The sequence below is a fragment of the Lethenteron reissneri genome, chromosome 5 (assembly GCF_015708825.2).
Source record: "Lethenteron reissneri isolate LAM-NWPU_2019-01 chromosome 5, ASM1570882v1, whole genome shotgun sequence".
Lineage (NCBI taxonomy): Eukaryota > Metazoa > Chordata > Hyperoartia > Petromyzontiformes > Petromyzontidae > Lethenteron > Lethenteron reissneri.
The window spans coordinates 7,313,104-7,333,585 of NC_083783.1; the positions used below are offsets into that span (position 1 = coordinate 7,313,104).

Below are 20,482 nucleotides of genomic sequence, written 5' to 3' on the forward strand. Positions count from 1 at the left end.
CTTTCAAACGTGCATTTATCTTTCATTCGCATTACGAATCAATAGGTAGCTGCCAGAGCAAAACGCTTCTTCGTATTTACGAGGATAAATATTTAGCCTTGGTTTGTGTCTCCCAAGTTTTGGGTAGCACCTTCATCCATATCGCCAGTTTAATTTTGGACAAGGCTCTAACGGCAATGCAACTTTATATTAAAGTTCTATGCGCGCTGTGGATCGTCGTTAAAAGTGTCATTCTGTGTCCCCGTGTTACCTGGAGACGTATGGGGAGACAGACGGACAGAACTCACGCATCATCACTTTCAACCTTGAGCAAGCCGTGTTTCCAAACTCCTTTTTAACCCTTTCCTGTTCCGATGGCGTACGTGTAAGTCAACCGTTTTTCTTCTGATTCCATTCCGATGACTGAAATAAAGTAACTTTATTTGTACCAAGGCTCCCACAAGGCCATGCGAGAGGGCATGTTGCACAGTTTTGGCGCCAGCTATCGTAGAGTGCGGTCGTGTCGTTATGGTTCTCTGTAGTGAGTAGCAATTTCTTGATAAATAACGGGCGCTACGCCTCGACAAATAACATTTAAGCTGAACCGCTTGCTACATCCGAGATTCGGCGGTGAACGGGACACCCACCCTGCAACTCGTAGACGTCTCGGAACAGAAGAGGGTTAAAACGACCCGAGAAATTGTCTGTGGATGAACACAAAGTAAAACCCCTCCGTGGCCTTCCGTAAGTTACCAGCGTGAGCTGTCGTCCTAAAAACGACTTATCGGTACCATCCACGGTGACAAATGCTCACAATATATTTCCTAGAACCTTTTTTAAATTGCAAATGCTTTACATTTCTGTACGTGTGATAGCAAGGTCACTGTGGAAGCTTTACAGGAGGGTGATGCAGTTTGTTTGATCGAGAATATATTTTTGGGATACATGGTTTAAAAAAAATGTAATGTGATAAGAAACATCCACGGAATATAAAAAAAAATACATAAAAAGGAAGCTTGTGTATAAAACAGGCAGATGTACATGGCTACGCTTTCTGTCCATGGTGGACACTGCAATTGCCACTGCAGGTGGTACCATGAGCTGTTGCCAGACTTGTGCTCAATACCGGACGCTCAATCAGGAGGCGCCACACATTGCCGTTGAGATATTCTTGGCTCGGTGTAAAAATGCTGCATATCCGTCGAGACACAATGCCTCACTTTGTCAGGAACCATACATCTTATAGTCAAAATGTGTAAAATTATACTCGCAGATAGCCGATTTTTACATTCCATCTCGGACAATCCCCTTTGAATACTCATGAGCTGGTACTTGTTGTTAAAACTTGCGCGTCAATTTTCCAGTGTTAACCTTTACTTTACAACGTATTTTAACTTAAGATCTCATTGAATTTTCAAAGTCAATGCGCATTACCCATGAAGCAGCTTCGTATTTTGTGAACTAGACGGCACGCGCACGTTTTAGTCTCACGGTAAAGGTGCAGCCCTGAAACTGAATTTGCTCGCCCCCCGCCGCCCCACTGCTAACGAGCACCTCCTGACGTCATACACGTGGCCTCCTCGTCCACGCTGGCCGAATGTATTCGCAGCTCCCGATTAGCGCGGTTGGATACGTTCGGTGCGAAGGAAGCTCAACACACATTAACATTAACACACACGCACACGTACGTTGCAAGAGGTGAGAGTATCTACATTTTAACCCACCGCGTGCAACCTGCAAATCGACAAACTGGTGATCCCATTTATACTGCTGGGTGGATAGCGGCACGAGGAGTGAGGGTTAAGAAACTTACCCATTTTTTCAACTGCCAAGTGCGCGCTAACCTTATATTCCTTGGCAGCATCCGACCGCGTAGTGCCTGTTGAATATTAAACACATCCCCCGCGGGGCTATCTTTGGAGATGCTGACCTGTGTAATGGTTGCAAGGAGAAACTGCGGTCTTGATGTGCATATTTCTGAATTTCGTTGCACCGTTGACGAACGGCGTGTAATCCTTCCTGCGAGTGACGACGCGTTTGTGTTTTTTAGAGCGGAAGACGCCCCCCCCCCCCCCCCCCCCCACATGCACACACTTCGTCGCGTCGAGACTGAGTGTGTGATGGATGGAAACGAGCGCCGTGCGTTTCTCCCTCCGTGTTCACGAGGCCGAGTTGGCCGCCCCCTTGAAATGTTCGTTTCCTCCAATTTTCGGCCGCTCACCTCCCGGCTATGGAAAGGGGCCATCCATTCAGTACGTACGCATGGAGGGGGGGGGGGGGTAGAGAGGGGGTGTAGCCTCGATAATAATTTGTCTACGTTGGCCTTCAAATGAGTTAGATAGTCCGGCGGTGGACTGTTTGCTTAAACACGTTAATATTATTAATCCTTGATCGTTTCTGCGTGGATTAAATATCGGCCGTTCTATAGGATTCGTGGGGTGGGGGGGTGCGTCAGGCTGTACGTACGCAGGTGTGGGGGTGTAAAAAGTCCGCGTGCGTACAGGGAGGTGCGGAGGGGTACAATTTTGACAGATTTTTGCGTACCTACTCAATGGATGGCCCCAAAAGAGCGTTCGGTTTCATCATCGATCATCGTCCTCGCCGCCGTCCTCATCTGAGAGCCCTCTATTTAACTGCTGAGAAGATACCGCTGCTACCCCGTGCGTGTTGGCGCTCGCCCTCCGATGCCCACAAGCGCTGTTTGACTCAGCTGCTCCTTTGACACTACTCCTGTAGGTGCCCTCCCGCCGGTGGTGGTGGTGGTGTTATTAATTAGCGTGACGCTTGTTTACGCAGCAAAGCCTCGTTGAGTCTCACGACTTTTTTCAGGAGGGTCCTGCCAAATTTGTGAAAATTATTGGAGGGGAGGGCGAATGTTGCCGCTGCTGTGTCTAATCCCAAATTGAGTTATTTTGCAGGCAAACTTTCAGCATTGGGATGTTTGGCAAATACCAGTTACATTCTATGCTTTTTTGTTGCTACGGAGGAAACTGCCGATTCCAGAGGAAACCCGTGCAGAGCATGGTGGGTTGTGAACATGGAAACCCAACACAGAAAGAAGCCACCCGAGTCAGGAATCGAGCCTCTAGGCCTCTTCTTGCCGCAAGGCACAATGTTACCACCACGCCACCAACGCCGCCAGCCTGCCGCCCACCCATATGGGACCCGAGTCTGCACACCGCGGGAGATGGATGTTGCGCGTGCGAGTCACCGATCCTGGCGGGACATAGGATGAAGTGTACCGGAGCCGCTGGTTTCTTATTCCAATGTTACGGTTGGGTTGGCTAAATGTTTAGTTTTTTTTTGTTGCTTTTACAAGCGGCGAGTTTTTCTTTTCCCGCGTGGTTGAGCATTTCGCTTTCACCACGCGCGAATACGCGCGTCTCTTTGAGTTGAGATGAGGAAATCTGTTGCAGACTTCACGGTTTAAATGTTGTCTTGTTGGTTCTGGTTATCCTCTTGGATCATATATTGATTGGGAGTGGTGACCAATCGGTCACTATCGCATTGTGGGGAGGAGTCCTCGGGGGGAGCCCAATAGGATGACCACAATGAAACAGACAATACATAAACAAGGGTGGCGACCAGGTAGAAATCCTTGCTTCAACTCCCTGGGGATTTCGGCAGCGGTGCATGGCAAAAGGTGCATGGCAAAAGATTGACCAAGACAATATATTTTTTTACATCTTTTCTTTTATAAAAAAAATATATATATATTAAATCTTGACTTAAAGCTTTCGTGACTGCAGGAATACATATTCTACGGGTCTTTCGGTAAAGCTACGTAGATAGAAAAATAATAATAAAAATATCACGTTTCGATCACAAATCAAGCATATATACATTCTATTGTTTTTGCTTTCGCCATTTTTTCAGAAGAATAATTCATTCCAGAATCTTCCAGAAAACGGCAGCAGAAGATATTTTTCCCCAGGATGGCTTCTGAACAATTCTTCAGGTTCCCTATTTATCCTTTACAAGGTCATGGTTGCCATGACCTTGTGGTTGCCATGACCTTGCCAGGACAATCTCATAGCAATCTCATAGCAACCCCTGCAAAGTAATTGTTGCTGTGATGTTTTTTACATGACCGATATTGAGGTTAATTCTCACGCCTGGAAATGTATAGAAATTAAGTTCCAAACTATATTTAATGTCATAGATTTTTTTACCTACAGTCATTGGGGATTGAGCTGAGACGCATCAATTCACTACATTTTGGAATCCAGTTTCATCACAGGTGGAGGCAAAACCCAGATTCCCACCCAAGTTCTCGGTCGTATTTGGTCAGCGCTCTGCCCTCTGAACTGTGTGGCCACCAGATACTTGGTTGATCGTCTCAGCACTCATAAGTTTAACACGTAGGCTTTCGCGACCAATATTATTCATAATAAATGTTTTTGGGTTAGAGATCGCGTAAGTTTAAATGGGTCGTAACCCTCCAATACCCGACACAGCCAATTCGTAAGGGATTTGTCATGTAAACAACGCGCCAATTAGTTACTACTTCAGCCCACCGGTGTGTTTAAGAGTAAATCCACGACATGTACAATTTGAGTAGTACTACGTTTCGCTGGTAATTACATCCAGCACCATCGGGCGATTTACCAGAATAGTGAAGCAATCCATCTGCTTCCGGTCTTAAATAGAACAGGGCGACATCACTGAACCCAATCAGGTGCACTGATAATAAGTATAACCCGTAAAAACAAAGTTTTTCACTCTAAATCCTTTATATGCGTGGCAGCTAGAGTCCTCTCGTCCTCTGGCTTGAGATGGCTGCCACCTATGGGTCAGATGATTGCCTGCCACCATTAAGCAATTGGTAATTAAATATAATTAATTTTTTCCTAAAAAGTGTAAAATTTTGGGGAAAAATTTTCACGAAAATAAATTGTCACGCACAACGAGTCTGTGTGCAAAATGTCAGCTCGATTGGATCACGGGAAGTGGGTTAAAAAACGACCGAAAGATTTGCACGGTCGTAAGCGCGCAAGCAAGCAAGTGAACTTAATATAAAGGATTTAAAAAGAAGAGGAAGCCCACTTGGAAAGTTTAATTTTTGGGAGAATCCTGTGAGGATCCACGTTTGTGCTCTCCTCTCAGCCGCCTTGTAAGCGATTGCTTCTCCGTTGCTTGACGCCACATAATGGTGCTTCAAAGGCCTCCTCTTAGGCGAAGCGTGCACAGCCCACGTGCTGATATAACCAGAATTATTCACATTCTTTAACAAAGCATGAATAACAACATTGGAATGCACGCAAAATTAACACGTATGGTGAATCAGATTCTGGTCGTGTTCATGTTTGCCCCTAACATCGGTGTGGCAGCTGCCACACGGTTATAGTTGTAGTCTTTACCCTGCTTTAGCCTTTTTCCTCGATTGATTTCAAACTGAGTGATTGCTTTCATGTCACAAGATGCAGTGACCTTTCGGAAACTTGCCAAGTTGTGTCCATCCCTCCTTGTTAGATAATGACCCGCAGAAGTAGATATTGCAGAACAATTTTGAAGTCCTTTAAAGTAACCTTTTTTGATCCACTTATTAGAGGTTTGACTGACGGGAAAGGGGAAACCTCATCCAGCAGTGAATTAAAGGATGTTAAAATTAGGGGGTGAAATTTACCACACGTCTTGCAGTCGATCTCAAGGTCTTCAAACTCTCAGAGCTTGAATGAATTCAAGCTGAAAATTCATCATTGGAACCTCCTTTGCCAGTAGCAAAATATGATAATTGTTTTTTTTACCCTTTTATCTGGCAACAAGACTGACACCTTTTTTTACAAGGAGTCATGTTTTGCATTGACTCGACATTCATTTTAAAGTAATTTTCTTTCACGTATGCCCAATGGTGGCCAGGCTGGAAACCATCACCTTGCTAGACTTAAGAACGCCGGTGTAATCGCGGGCGGCTGAAAACCGAACCCCAGGATCTCGGCAATATGCTGGCTCGACATTTTGATCCATGAGCACCCCAGCCCCCCCCCCTGCCACCCAAGCACCCGTGACAATCGTATCCAGCCAAGGAGAAAGCCACATTCATTACGCACTTGTCTGCCCTGAGCTCAAAGCCAGGACCACGGCGATGTTGCCAGCTCAATGCGGGACCCCACCCCACCCCCCCCCCCCCCCCGGGGACATTGGAGTGACCTCCTCGCTTATTGCTAGCGATGGGGCTGAAAGGGCGAGCTCAAAATAGGCCACGGTAGTAAGCAGCAAAGGTGATGGAACTCTGACCTTCTCAGCCCAGTTTTTATTTGATTATTTATGTCGCTTTGGCTGCAGGCGAGGCGGATAAGACGTCTTTTCAGCCTGGTTTCTACAATTTTAAAATGTGGCTCTGCTGTCCCAGGAATGGCACAGGAACAAGGGAAGGATTCATGTGCCCGAGCTTCCATGACTTAAACTATACACTTTTTTTAATTTTACTAGATAAGGCCTGCTGAGCTATATAGCTCTAATTCTAGATTTGAAGCTTTCGTGACTGCAAGGATTCATATTCTTAGGTTGTTTCGGTAAAGTCACGTAGGTAAAAAATTAAAATTAATAAAAGTCAAATAAAAATAAAATAAAAATCACGGCGTTTCGGAGGCAACACAAGCTTCCACCTGAAGACGGAAGCTTGAATACGGAAGCTTGTGTTGCCTCCGAAACGTCGTGATTTTTATTTTATTTTTATTTTACTTTTATTAATTAAAAATTTTTACCTACGTGACTTTACCGAAAAAACCTAAGAATATATAGCTCTATTTCAGGAGCTACCTAGCTATCACAGCTCAACGAAGTGGCTTATCACGTGGAAATGTATAAGCAGCCAAATACTTTAAACGCATGTTTCTAAATGTGGAGGGATAAAAACGGAGGACCCAGAGAAAAATTCACACGACCACAGGGAGAACACACAAACTCCAAATATACAGGGGAGAACACACAAACTAAAATATACAGGTGTCAGGGCTGGGATCGATTCCACGACCACTTGCATACCAGGCGAGGTTGTTAACATCTCGCCACCGCAGTCTGAGATTCAATGGGCTTAGCTCCCCCTCCTGCTCTAGGTTTTTTTTCTCCCCCCCCCCCCCCCCCACGTAAACTTACCAGATGTCTGCAGAGGCTCAAGTGGTACACGTGTTGAGCTGTCCCAGCGCTTCTCTCCCTCCAGCTGCTGTTGCCTACTGTTTGGGCACATCCACAACCCAACTCAATTTTCTATCACCACCCCCACACACACAGCGAGTGACTTTCTCCAATATTGGGCCCCGTCCTACTCGACTCCAAGTAGCCAGCTGTGGCTGCAGGGTTCTGGTGGTACATGTTGTTTATGCCATTTATTGTGATAATTCTGTCACAGTTCCTATGATCACTGTTTCATTGCTTTCATGGCTTTATTTTGGTGATTTCGAAAAGTGTATTGGTTTAGCCATGTTGGTTTGTTGTAGTACAGAGTTAGACTGATGGCCTTAATCTAAGTTGTCTTGTGGTTGTTGTTGTTGTTTGACTTGCATCCCACTGGGATTTTTGCACACAGCGTTGGTGTACGGTGATTTTTTTTTCTGCAATGTTTTGCTGTCTTTTCTTGGATTTCTGTTTGCACTTAGTCACATATTCACTTTAAGATGTTTTTTGTTCATGTTTTTGTTTTTTGTTTGTTGCGATTTAAGAGCCGAATGACTCACAGGGCTATACCTAATAAATGAACTTGAACTTGAAGTGCCGTCCACTGTTCAAGGCAGCCCTGCCCTGAAAAGTGTTGGGGCTGACGGGAAGTTTGAGTGGCGGGTGTGGTGCTTCGGCAAAAGAAAACTAAACAAAATATGTAGGGGCCAGCAAGCGGCTGTAGAGGTATGAAAAATAAGAATAGGTTTTACCATTTTTTGGCAATAAAACGGGTGTTAAGATGTTCAAACACCAAATCGATACCTTTTGCAAGGAATCAAGTGCATTAATCACACACGGTACTTGCGGTGAAGATGAAAACAAAAATGCTCTAATAATATACAAAATTACTACTCACTACCGCAATTTTGCTGCGGCTGTTCCACTTGATGACGGAAGCTTTTGTTGCCTCCGAAACGTCGTGATTTCAATTAGTTATTTTTACTTTATTTGATTTGATTTGATTTTTTTCACCTACGTGACTTTACCGAAAAAACCAAAGAGTATGGATCCTTGCAGTCACGAAAACTTCAAATCTAGAAATGTACGCATTGTTTTTAAACTGATTGGCCTGCACCAGAGACAGCCTTTTAATGGCCTCGTCTCACCGCTGTCAGACCAGAGAACGCCACAAGGTGAACAGCACAAAAAACTAATTTACAAACTTTTTGATTCTTTCGGTAAAGTCACATAGGTATAAAATCAAATAAAACAACACTGGTCAACACACTTTTTCTGGCATAAGGTATTTCAACGGTTTTAATGTAATTTTGTGGTCTATCACATCAGGTTTTTGAGATATCAAATATTGCATTGTCAATAAAAACTGCAGAAGAAAAATATTAAATAAATGTGGATATCTACATAAAATGATGTTATAAACACCCTATCCTAAAAATACAGCATCATATTTTAACACTAAAGCAGTCACTGACTCGCAACAACTTGCAATCATAAGTGACAGAGTTAATTTCGGGTAAAATCAATGAAAATGGGGTATGCCGATAGCATATAAATGAGATGTGATAGAGCAAATCTGAGATCAGATTTGGAATCGGCACCCTGAAATTAGTCTGCAAAAGTCCAGGCCAGAAAAAATGTATTTTTTTTTGTTGACCAGTGTAATTAGTTGAAATTATTATTTAAAAAAAAATCTAATTAATCTGACTCACTCCAATCATGCCTGTGCCTCCCTTTACTCATCAAACTACTTCTTTGTCTCTTGTCTTCATCTCTCTTATTTCGCTCAGTCTCGCGTGTATCTCTGTTCTCTAATCTTAACTCTATAGCTCTTTCTATATATATGTCTACATCTGTTCTGTCATCTCACTCGGCATGTATGAATTTGAAGGGGAGGCTCCCAACAATTATTTCTGCTCGGGGCCCCCAATGAGCCAGTGCCACCACTGCTTACTGGTCACGGACACAACAAGCAAGAGATGTTTTCCATAATTAAGGTTTTTGTCAGTGAGATCGCGCAAATGTAAATGTGTCGTTAAACCCGCCACCACTCAACGCAGCCAATTAGCAAGGTTTGTCACGTAAACAAAACGTGCCAATTAGTTACTACTTCAGCACACCACTTGTGTGTTGGAGAGTAAACCCACAATATTTACAATTCCACTACGATGTGTATCTGGTGATTGCAACCAACTTCATCATGCGATAGATAGAATTGTGCAGAAAGTCCTCCAATTTTGGTGAAGGTGACGGCATCAGTGTGAGGCCTATCAGGTGCAAAGACCAAAAGGGGATTAATGTCGTCATATGGGCGACACGGTGGCGAAATGTTAACTACCTCACCTGGTTTCCAGCAGGTCGTGAGTTCGATCACGACCCTGATACCTGTATATTTGGAGTTTGCATGTTCTCTCCGTGGCCGTGTGGTTTTTTTCCCAGGACCTCCGGTTTTCTCCCTCCACATTTATAAACATGCGTTTAGAGTATTTTGGCTGCTATAAATTTCCACATGATAAGCCACATCTTTCAGCTTCGTTGAGCTATCACATAGCTCAGTGGGCCTCATTTGGTAAAATATAATAAGTGTTTGTAGTTAATTTTATTTGTTTATAGCATCTTGTAAGTTACAATGGATAATGTTATTCTGAGAAAACTCAGTAGCTATTATATTAAAAGGATGGTATATGGGCCCAGCCCAGTGCCAGCACCTTACCGGCACTCTTTTCACTGGCTGTCGAAACGAGGCATTAGGAGGCTTTCTGCAGCTTTCAAAAGAAACTGCGAGCTCATCAGAGGGACGGCAAGGTGACACGGCGTGACATTCAGATTCCAGCCCGAGCAGGGAGAAGAGAATAGAATCGAGGCCAGAGCGAGAGAGAAAGCGTAATCCTCGCGTATGCTCGGAATGCATTGTTTTTAAATTATTACAATAACAAGAATTGTGCTAAAGCCAAAAGGCATCGCTTTTGCTCTTGCTTATTATTTTTCCGTTGTAAAAGTAATTGCCGATTTGGAAAAACCTAATTGCGCTGGTGTACTTTTTTTTAGCTTGCACGCTCGTACGTGCACAAATCACACGTTGGTGAAGCGAGTTTGCACGTGGCCTTATACTGGTCAACACACTTTTTCTGGCATAAGGTATTCCAACGGTTCTAATGTAATTTTGGGGTGCTGATTCCAAATCTGGCATCAGTTTTTGTCTATCACATCAGGTTTTTAAGATATCAAATATTGCATTTTCAATAAAAACTGCAGAAGAAAAATATTAAATAAATGTGGATATCTACATAAAATGATATTATAAACACACTATCCTAAAAATACAGCACCATATTTTAACACTAAAGCAGTCACTGACTCGCAACAACAATTTCAGGTAAAATCAATGAAAATGGGGTATACCGATAGCATAAAAAATAGATGTGATAGAGCAAATCTGAGATCAGATTTTTGTTGACCAGTGTTATTCTCCCCGCGGCTGCGAATCAGAATCTTTATTTATCCTGGAGAAATCCGATGAGCTGTGGAGCTCATCTTTAACAGGCGTCCAGTAAAAGGGGCATGCGAAGCGTGAGGGCTGTGACCCACCGCGAAGATTTGTGCGCATGAAATGCTGCACGGCATCAATCTCTGTTCGCGCTCGCGCGAATTGATGTGTACAACAACTGCCCAGAACGTATTGATGGTGGAAGAAATGTCAAAGGGTTAAAAGGCACTGGTGAGCTTTGAATGCCTCGTGAAAAATTCCAAGTCCATTGTTTGATCCATAAATATGATCTCCCAAGGCTCGATTTGCCCTCGTCTACTCCTGCACAATTTGTCTTCGTTGTGAAGGTTTTGAGACTTAATGAGATAAAAAAAAGATATTGACTGAAATGAAAGCAATGGTAAGTTATCCCCTTTTTGTGATCATAGTTGTGATTTTGATGATGATGAAATTGAATTCTGACCGTTCACAAAATGCTTTAGACAACTATCTGTTCCACATGATCCTTTTAACACATCTGTCATGGCCACCATTAATGTCACCACTTATCAAGTGATGCACTTGGCCTATTCGTGAGTCACTTTTTTTCCACACTTTCATTTATTTTTTATTTTACTTTGAATGTTTTATAGCTCTGTGTTTTCGTAATGCACCAGTACATAACATCATCAATCCTTAATACGAGTAATTCCATTAAAATTGATGGAATTGCATCGTTATTTAGAGAGAGAGAGAACAACTACACGATTTTTTTTTTCATTGCAACCTTGGGAATATTTCTATTGCAAATAATAAATTGACTTAGAGCATTAATTTACAAATGAGATAAGCGTTCATTTCTGCAGCCAAAAAGTTGGAAATTTTGATATATCATTATTTTCTGTCATCTGATTAATTTTCGCTGAAAATGTGATTAAGAAAATAATGCAAAAGTATCAATCTGCATAGCTTCTGATTAAAGTTACAGGAGCGGATTTTGAAGGTTGGGTGTCGACCCTGCATCATTTGCAGGATCCGACAGAAGGAAAGCAACGATGGCGCATTGTGGTGATGTCAATGGCATTGGTCGCGATGACCCATTGACCTTGACTGATGAAACAAAAGAAAAGTGGATTTTTGTGCACGAACGTTATCTCGCACGCGTTTTAATTTTCACGTGATGATTGAAATGGACAATCTGCCCTGCGCTAAATCTGCTACCGCTTCCTAAGCTGATTAACCGTAATGTCACTGCACCCACGTGGGAGGAAAATCTGCACTGCGTAATTGATTCGAACACACAACACTCCGCGCGGCCAAACACGCATTTTTATCCAATTACATTCACTGAAACCTCGAGTAATTGCAAATGTTTCCCCATCGGCGCAGTTATTTCATATGTGCAATTGAGCTTGGGAATGATTGTCTTTCACGGCAAAATTGGATCGCCGTGCCATGCCACACCATTCAGCGCGCGAGCCCATGACCATTAAGATCATTTACAGTGATAGGATTTCTCAGCCTCGCCGTGCACACACACAGAATGCGATGCGATCGCACGAAGCGACGTACCATTTTCAAACATCGTTTGACGGCCGCGTTCGCTCGCACGCACCCCTTGCATTGCGATCACGAAGGGAACGGAGAGATTCCTCCCGATCGCCATCGAACTGATTACCAACTCCCTCTCGAGTGCGCGATGCAGAGAGGCTGCATGTGTCATGCGTGTCCACGCAGCTAATGTCATGAATGCGTGCCACACTCGGTGATGAGAGAGACTGAATTTTCTCTGTTGTCGTATTGCGCTCAGCCACTGCCGTCGCGTTTTTCTGCACCTCTGAGATTCGGAGCCGATTCCATATCTTGAACTATGCATGACGAGCAAACTAATCATTAATTGGCGCTCGCTCAAAAGCGCTTGCACCATCAGTCTGTTGAGGCTATACGGAGGGGTTCTTGTTTCATTGTTGCATCCAGAATTCTTATTTTATACATTGGCATGGACGTAAAAAAATGACATCATGAATTCCAAATGTTGAATTGCTTTTATATTTTTTAAAAATATTTTCTGTAAATAATAATTGAAGTGTTGAGAAGGGGGGGAGGGGAGGGATGTGGGGGAATACATTTGGCCAATGCAGGAGGTCGTTTGGAATTTAAAAAAAGCGATTGTGTAACCACTTTTTTTTTATTTGATGATATGAGCCCGTGTGCCAGCGCGCTTGGTGGATGTTTACATTGCAGGATTAGCAAGAGGTGGTGGGCAACTCGGGGAGGCCTGTGTATCCAGCAGTGGACTGAACATGGCTGGTGATGATTTTCCAAACTGCGTGATGCCACGTACAATGAGCTATTGGTCAGGCGCGTGGAAAGTTTGCCCTGAACCATGGGGACAAGAGAGATCCTCCCTCTGTCAGCTCACACGGCCACACGTATAATTAATCAGACTAATAACCGAATAAACTCCAGCTAATTAATACTAATAAAACATCCCCATCGAGCTACAACGAAAGATTAAAATAATAAAACGTGATATTAAACTGACTGGTAGAAATAGAATAATGTAGGCCTGAGTTAGTTTAGATAATGACGAATCCCGAGTTTATTCATCATTATAAGGTGCTGGCTAAAGCTGTAAAACGTCGGTTTTTAACAACAGGGGATGTATACTGCTAAACCACACACGTGTAAGCGTGCAGAGCAGTGGCAGCCATAAAAATCGGCGACATACTTTAAGTTATGGCTTCATTAAAACATAATAAGAATATCTTCTTGGTTCTTTCGGTAAAATCACGTAGAAGAGAAATAATAAAAAAATAAAACATAATAAAATAATTCTCACGACGTTTCGGCCACAACGCAAGCTTTTTTTTCATTCAGATGCTGTCTCCCCGACAGACCTGGTCTTCACCCGAGGACGGCTGCTTGCGTTGTGGCCGAAACGTCGTGAGAATTATTTTATTATGTTTTATTTTTATTATTTTATTATTTCTCTTCTACGTGACTTTACCAAAAGAACCAAGAAGATGAATCCCTGCAGTCACGAAAGCTTTAAATCGAAGCATAATAAGAATAATAGCTTTCCAGCACCCCGTCAATAAATTCTGGACAAAGCCCTCCCCGTGCAGGTGCTTGGGCGTGAGAGAAGTTTGACCATGCTTCACCCTGCTGGTCAGCGCAGGTTTACTGAAGGGGTTCATATTTTAAAGTTTTTCCGGTAAAGTCACGTAGGTAAAAAATTTAAATTAATAAAAGTAAAATAAAAAATAAAATAAAAATCACGACGTTTCGGAGGCAACACAAGCTTCCGTCTTCAAGTGGAACCGTCACAGCACGATAGCTGTATCAAGCTTCAAATCTAGAATTACTGAAGGGGGGGGGGGGTCGTGGTTTGCACACTGCGCTACGAAGCTGGTGACCGGAGTTGTAATTATTGGCCACGACTAAGATCGGTGGTGAATGATGTGCGGGGCCGATCCTGAAGGGAGCAATAAGTGGCTGAAATGTTCAAATGTATCTTATTTGAAGCCATAATACTGACATCTTTATCCTGGGAGAGGGTGGGGGGTTGCCCAGAACGGGTTCAGAATATCGCTCCTCAATCACTCGAAAGATCTTACCAGGAATCAAACTCAGGTCGCCGCTTTCACAGGGCAGCACGTCAACCACCGCTGCCCCCACTGCTGCCACCCTCGACTAGTATCCCAGAATGCTGCAGTTGCAACGCAGTGTGACATTTTGGAGAGAATTGCGACAATTAGCGTATGCAAAATAAGAGCAAAATCCGCTTAAATTAGGCGCGCAGAAATGTTGTTATCCCCCCTGCTGTGTTTAAAAACGAAGACAATATTCATTTGCGCCTGACAAGATTGTATTCCACACATGTCGACGCATTGCATTAGCGGGCGCTGGAATGAAATTATTTAAATTTGTGGGAGTATGGGGGGAGTGTATGGCCATCCTGACACGTTCGTAAATTTGTTCAAAATCTATTTGTTTATTTGCACGCTTGGTGTTGAGCTGTTGGCATTCGGAGGGCAGGTTTGTCTGATGATTTGACAACAACAACAAGAACAACACGTCGCGTTCGCTCGCCGCTTTCGGAAGGGGTGATTGAAAATCTGAGCGATTATTGAATTCGAGCCCTGGTGGTTCACCAATACGGGAATACTTTTCCCATCCAGATAGACTTTCTTGTACATTTAGTTCAATTATACTATTGGCTGTCCTCTGCTGACTGAGCCAAAGAATAAAGTGTTTCGAAGTAAAAGGATATTTTTTTTTCTTGTTAAATATCAAAACTAAAAAAGAACACGTGGCTTGCGTTGAGCATCTTGAGAGAATGCAACGGCGCTCCACCAGCCGAGCAAACCCAAATTATTATCCGAATCCAGCAGAGGGCACTTGCTTTTTAATTTTGGGAGAAAAGGAAATGCAAAGAGCGAGCTCTCTCGCTCCACTCCGTAACCGATTCCTCAGCCGTGAAGGGGTAGGGGGAAGAGAGCACGACACGTGAAAGGACTTCGCGTACATTTCATTGGTGGAGAGAACATTTCCCGCGGCTCCTCGTAGAGAACATTGTGGTTTGATGATGGCCTCGAATATTGACTTTAAAACAAACAACAAAAAGTCCTTCAGTGTCGTGCGCCTGCACCCTATTCTCGATGACTGCACCCCCTGGAGTTGTGGGTGCCCTCTCTCGTCCACCACCGTCCGTGTGGTTGCAGTTGTAATGTCTGTGTGTGTGTGTCTGTCTGTGTGTGTGTGTCCGTGTATGTGTGTGAGGGGAGCAGTAGTGTAGCAGTTAGCGTGCTGCGCTACGAACCTGGCGACCCGAGTACGATTCCCGCTCACGGCCAACACCCAGTGACGATTATCTAAACCCGTCCTGGGCCTCCCCTAGGTCGACTCAGCCTCAAATGAGTACCTGGTGCGATGTGAAACCATCGCCGCTAGGGAGACAAAGGCGGCCGGGCGTGGTGTTGGCCACCCACCCCCTCGTGTGCCGTGCCGGCCTTCATAGGTGCTCGCTAACAGCACTTGCCCCAACATTCTGTTAAAGGCTATCTGGGAAATCTTTGTTTTGTGTTTGTGTGTGTGTGTATATATGGGGAACGGAAGTGTAGCGGTTAGCATGCTGCTCTGCGAACCCGGCGACCCGAGTTCGATTCCCGCTCACGGCCAACGGCAGTGCGATGGTTACCTGAATCTGTCTTGGGCCTCCCCTTGGTCGACTCACCCACAAATGAGGACTTGGTGTGATGTGCACTCATCAACAATGGGGAGACAAAGGCGGCCGGGCGTGGTGTTGGCCACCCACCCCCTCGCGTGCCATGCCGGCCTTCATAGGTGCTCGCTTAACAGCACTTGCCCCACTAGTCCGTCAAGGCTATACTGGGGGGGGGGGGGGGAGCGAACATGATATTTGTCTTTGTCATATATTGATGAACCATCTCGCTAAAGCACTCGTTGTTCTCCTTGCCGTGCGTCAGGATCTGCAGGCGGAGATTGAGGGGCAGCAAGACGCCTTCGGGGGCTTGACGGAGAGCGGGCAGCGCATCCTGCAGTCGCTGGATGGCTCGGAGGGCAGCACTGCCCTGCAGCGAAGGATCGAGAGCGTGAACCAACGGTGGCGTGACCTGCGTGACAAGTCGAGCAAAGCGGGGTCAGTGGGAGGCAGGGGGGGGTGGGAGGGAGGGGGGGTGAGAGGGGGGGTGGGAGGGAGGGGAGGTGGAAGGGAAGGGGTGAGAGGGGGGTGGAAGGGAGGGGGGGTGGGAGGGAGGGGAGGTGGAAGGGAGGGGGTGAGAGGGGGGTGGAAGGGAGGGGGGGTGGAAGGGAGGGGGGTGAGAGGGGAGTGGGCGGCAGGGGGAGGTGGAAGGGAGGGGGGGTGGAAGGGAGGGGGGTGAGAGGGGAGTGGGCGGCAGGGGGAGGTGGGAGGGAGGGCGGTGGAAGGGAGGGGGGTGAGAGGGGGGTGGAAGGGAGGGGGGGTGGAAGGGAAGGGGTGAGAGGGGGGTGGAAGGGAGGGGGGGTGGGAGGGAGGGGAGGTGAGAGGGGAGTGGGCGGCAGGGGGAGGTGGGAGGGAGGGCGGTGGAAGGGAGGGGGGTGAGAGGGGGGTGGAAGGGAGGGGGGGTAGAAGGGAGGGGGGGTGGAAGGGAGGGGGGTGAGAGGGGAGTGGGCGGCAGGGGGAGGTGGAAGGGAGGGGGGGTGGAAGGGAGGGGGGTGAGAGGGGAGTGGGCGGCAGGGGGAGGTGGGAGGGAGGGCGGTGGAAGGGAGGGGGGTGAGAGGGGGGTGGAAGGGAGGGGGGGTGGAAGGGAGGGGGGGTGGAAGGGAGGGGGGGTGGAAGGGAGGGGGGTTGGAAGGGAGGGGGGTTGGAAGGGAGGGGGGTGGAAGGGAGGGGGGTGGAAGGGAGGGGGGTGGAAGGGAGGTGGAAGGGAGGGGGGGTGGAAGGGAGGGGGGTGAGAGGGGGGTGGAAGTGAGGGGGGTGGAAGGGAGGGGGGTGAGAGGGGGGTGGAAGTGAGGGGGGTGGAAGGGAGGGGGGGTGGAAGGGAGGGGGGTGAGAGGGGGGTGGAAGGGAGGGGGGGTGTACCTACTGCTTGAATACCGAGCCACGTTTGACTGATGGTTTGTAATCTGTCGGAAAGTACCAGTTTTCGTTCACGCAACTCCGTTTTTTGGTATTAACAAGGACAGCGCAGCATTGCTGGTAAATGCCTGACAGCTTTTTATAACCACATTCAAATTATATGGGTAATATATATGCTAATATGTGTTTATCACACCCAATAACACCTCTTGATCCACCGTTTGCTTCACAAAGTCCCCCTACCCCCCCACTCCACTACCTCTCCAGCCATTGGCTCCTTTTGAAAAAGATTGTTTGTCAATTTGTGAGCGAGGAGGGCTCCTCACCCTTGGCTCGCCCATGCATTTCACCCGTTCACGTCACTCTCGTCAAGCTGTGCCACTTGTGATAATGCGACCGGGCCCCCGATTTGAGTCCTCGCTGGAGAAAATTAGTCTTGTAATTGGGCAGCTCAAAGCCAATGGGTCATCTCGTGAACACGCTGCCGTGCATCCCTCATTAAAAGCCCCGTTTTCACCGATGCGCGCCCTGAAAAAATAAGCGCTTAAACGAATTCCGTGTTTAAACAAACGCGCCTCTGGTCTTCACTCCACCATGAACAAAAAACAACTATTCTTTAGCCCACGGAGCCTATGGACCTTCCGGACCAATAGTGTGGCAGCATGGAGGTGCCATCGTCGTTATCGTCCCACTGCAGCATGAAGGCTTCCCCGACGCCGTTCGCCATGGTTCGGTGTTGCTACGATCCATCTCACTCCTGCACGTGATCGCAACTCGTTGGTGGCCGCTCTGTCAGGTTCCATCATCACCCACCATCACCACCCACCATCCTGTCTCACGATGTGTCCTGCCCAAGCCCACGCTACGTGTCTTGACCCTTACCCGTCGGAACGGAATCGGAAGAAAAACTAAAATAGGATTACTTTATTGGCACCGAGGCTCCCGCAAGGCCATGCGGGAGGGCCTGTGGCGCAGTTTGGCGCCAGCTATCGTAGGTCGCGGCGGTCGTGTCGCTACGGTTCTCTGCCGTGAGTAACGATGTCTTTAAAAACATCGGCACTACGGCTCTCTAAATAAAATTAATGCCAACCGCTTGCGCATTGCAGAGGTTCGTCTGTGAACGGCACAGCCACCCTGCAACTTGCAGACGTCTCGGCACGGGGAAGGGTTCGCTGCCAATGTGATGTGCATCATTCGTGCATGCTGCTGCCCCCGATCCACGTGTTCCTCGCTTCTGCGTACCTCCAGGCACGACATGCCACTGCAGCAGACTGGAGGGTCCCCGGAGTGGCTCAAAGAGTTTCTGGCCTGGCTCGATGAGAAGGAAAGAGACCCGAGGGGACAGGCGGACGGAGATGTTGGGGGCGACTGGGAGAGCGTCCACAAGCAGCTGGAGGAAAACAAGGTGCTTGCGAAGGGCTAAATTGTAATACAGGGTGTCCTGAACGATAAATAACCATTACTCAAGAATAATGATAATGAAATAACGAAACTAAACTATTCCTGATCTTGGTTTTATTTTACCGGGTAAGGCTCACTGACCTATGTAGCTCTTTTTCAGGAAGCGACCTGGCGAAAAATATTAGCTCAACGAAGTGGCTTGTCGCGTGGAAATGTATTGCAGCCAAATACTCTAAACGCACGTTGATTCTAAATATAGAGTGAAAATCCAGGGGACCCAGAGAAAAATCCACATGACCACGGGGAGAACATACAAACTCCAAATACACAGGCATCAGTGTCGGGATCGAATCCACTACCTCCTGTATACCAGGCGAGGAAGTTAACATCTCACCACCGTGGCGCCCCATTTGCCGTGATGGCAAGAGCGTTGTCAGCAGATGGCAGTGCGGCAAAATGCATTGTTGTACTGTACTATGCTCAAACGTCTATGCTTCCCAAGGGGTCTATTGACTAATTTCAAACTGCCCTATACTGTAAATATAGTCTTTTACTAATGGACGATACCTTCATGGGCACCCCTGTAAAGGCATGCACATGTCTGATACATTAGAGGGTGATAACACAAAAGGTAATGTAAATTAATTAACTGCCATGGCAGGGGTGTATAATCAAAAAGTTAGTCTGCGCTTCTTCTTGGTTCTTTCGGTAAAGTCACGTAGAAGGGAAGTAATAAAATAATAAAAATAAAACATAATAATATAATTCTCACGACGTTTCGGCCACAACGCAAGCAGCCGTCCTCAGGTGAAAACCAGGTCTGTCGAGGCGACAGCGGCTGCTTGCGTTGTGGCCGAAACGTCGTGAGAATTGATTTATTATGTTGTATTTTTATTATTTTATTACTTCCCTTCTACGTGACTTTACCGAAAGAACCAAGAAGATGAATCCCTGCAGTCACGAAAGCTTTAAATCGAAATTTAGTCCACGCTTGTTCATCACAACCTCAGTGCTGCCTGTAAGTCAGTCAATATTTACTCAAATGCACTTTGACGGTGACCCAAGACGAGAGGAGCGCAATTCACTTCTTCAGGAAATGCTGACGGGGTTTTTGTTGTTGCACAGGCTGCGTGTGCGCTTTAAATAAAAAAAATTGTCACGTGTTTCTCGAAACTCACGGTTTTGTAACCCTGCACTGTTGTTCTCTTTCGGTGGGTTCTTTTTTGTCCTCATCATTGAGAGATTTCACGAGCGATGCGAGGTGCAGGACGTCCGGGCCACCTTGAACCTCGAAGTTGTTGTTTTTTTCAGGCAGTACTGACAGAACACGGACCTTATTCCGTGTAGAGAGAGAGAGAGAGAGCTCTTTAGCCAAGATTAGGACATTTGGGAAATCGGAGACAATGTTAGCAAATAGCCTATGAACTTCTTGTATCAACAATTAGGTTATGTGCCTTAAATAGCCCAGGAGTCGGACACGGAGCCGAGCTCTGGACTGATTCGTACCGAGTAAGTGCGTAAAACCGGACATCTGTCATGGGTCGAAAATGCGTAGAATTCTTAATGTTGAATGGCAAGGCCATTTATCAACCACTGAGCTCAAACACAAATCAAAGTGGACACCACTTAGTGCAATAATCCAAATAGAATTCTTCCTCTGGGCTCGTCATGTCCTAAGAATGCCGGGCAGTGGATTCTAGGCGTCAGATTAGTCTACAAACCAGAAGGGAAACGAAATCTATGGAGAACACAATGCAAAATGGAACACTTTGTCTAATGGGTTTATTAAATTATGACCGCATCTGATCACTTGGTGATACAAGAATATATTTTGCCAAAACGACTTGTCGATTAGGGACCGTTGATAGGGCAATCCATAAAACTAGGTTTCTGTTTCATTGATGTTTTACAAAATCATGTCTTACATTTATAAATGT

At 46.0% G+C, this 20,482-nt stretch overlaps 1 protein-coding gene across 7 annotated transcripts in view; it reads left to right on the plus strand.

Moving 5' to 3' along the window:
- LOC133351870 (dystrophin-like) overlaps positions 1-20,482 on the plus strand; it is a 325,976-nt gene that overhangs the window by 206,221 nt on the left and 99,273 nt on the right. For all 7 annotated transcript variants that reach the window (XM_061567468.1, XM_061567455.1, XM_061567476.1 and 4 more), the window contains 2 exons: positions 16,054-16,226; positions 18,393-18,549. In XM_061567468.1, the coding sequence (XP_061423452.1) occupies positions 16,054-16,226; positions 18,393-18,549 (330 nt within the window). The remainder of the gene's footprint in view (positions 1-16,053; positions 16,227-18,392; positions 18,550-20,482) is intronic.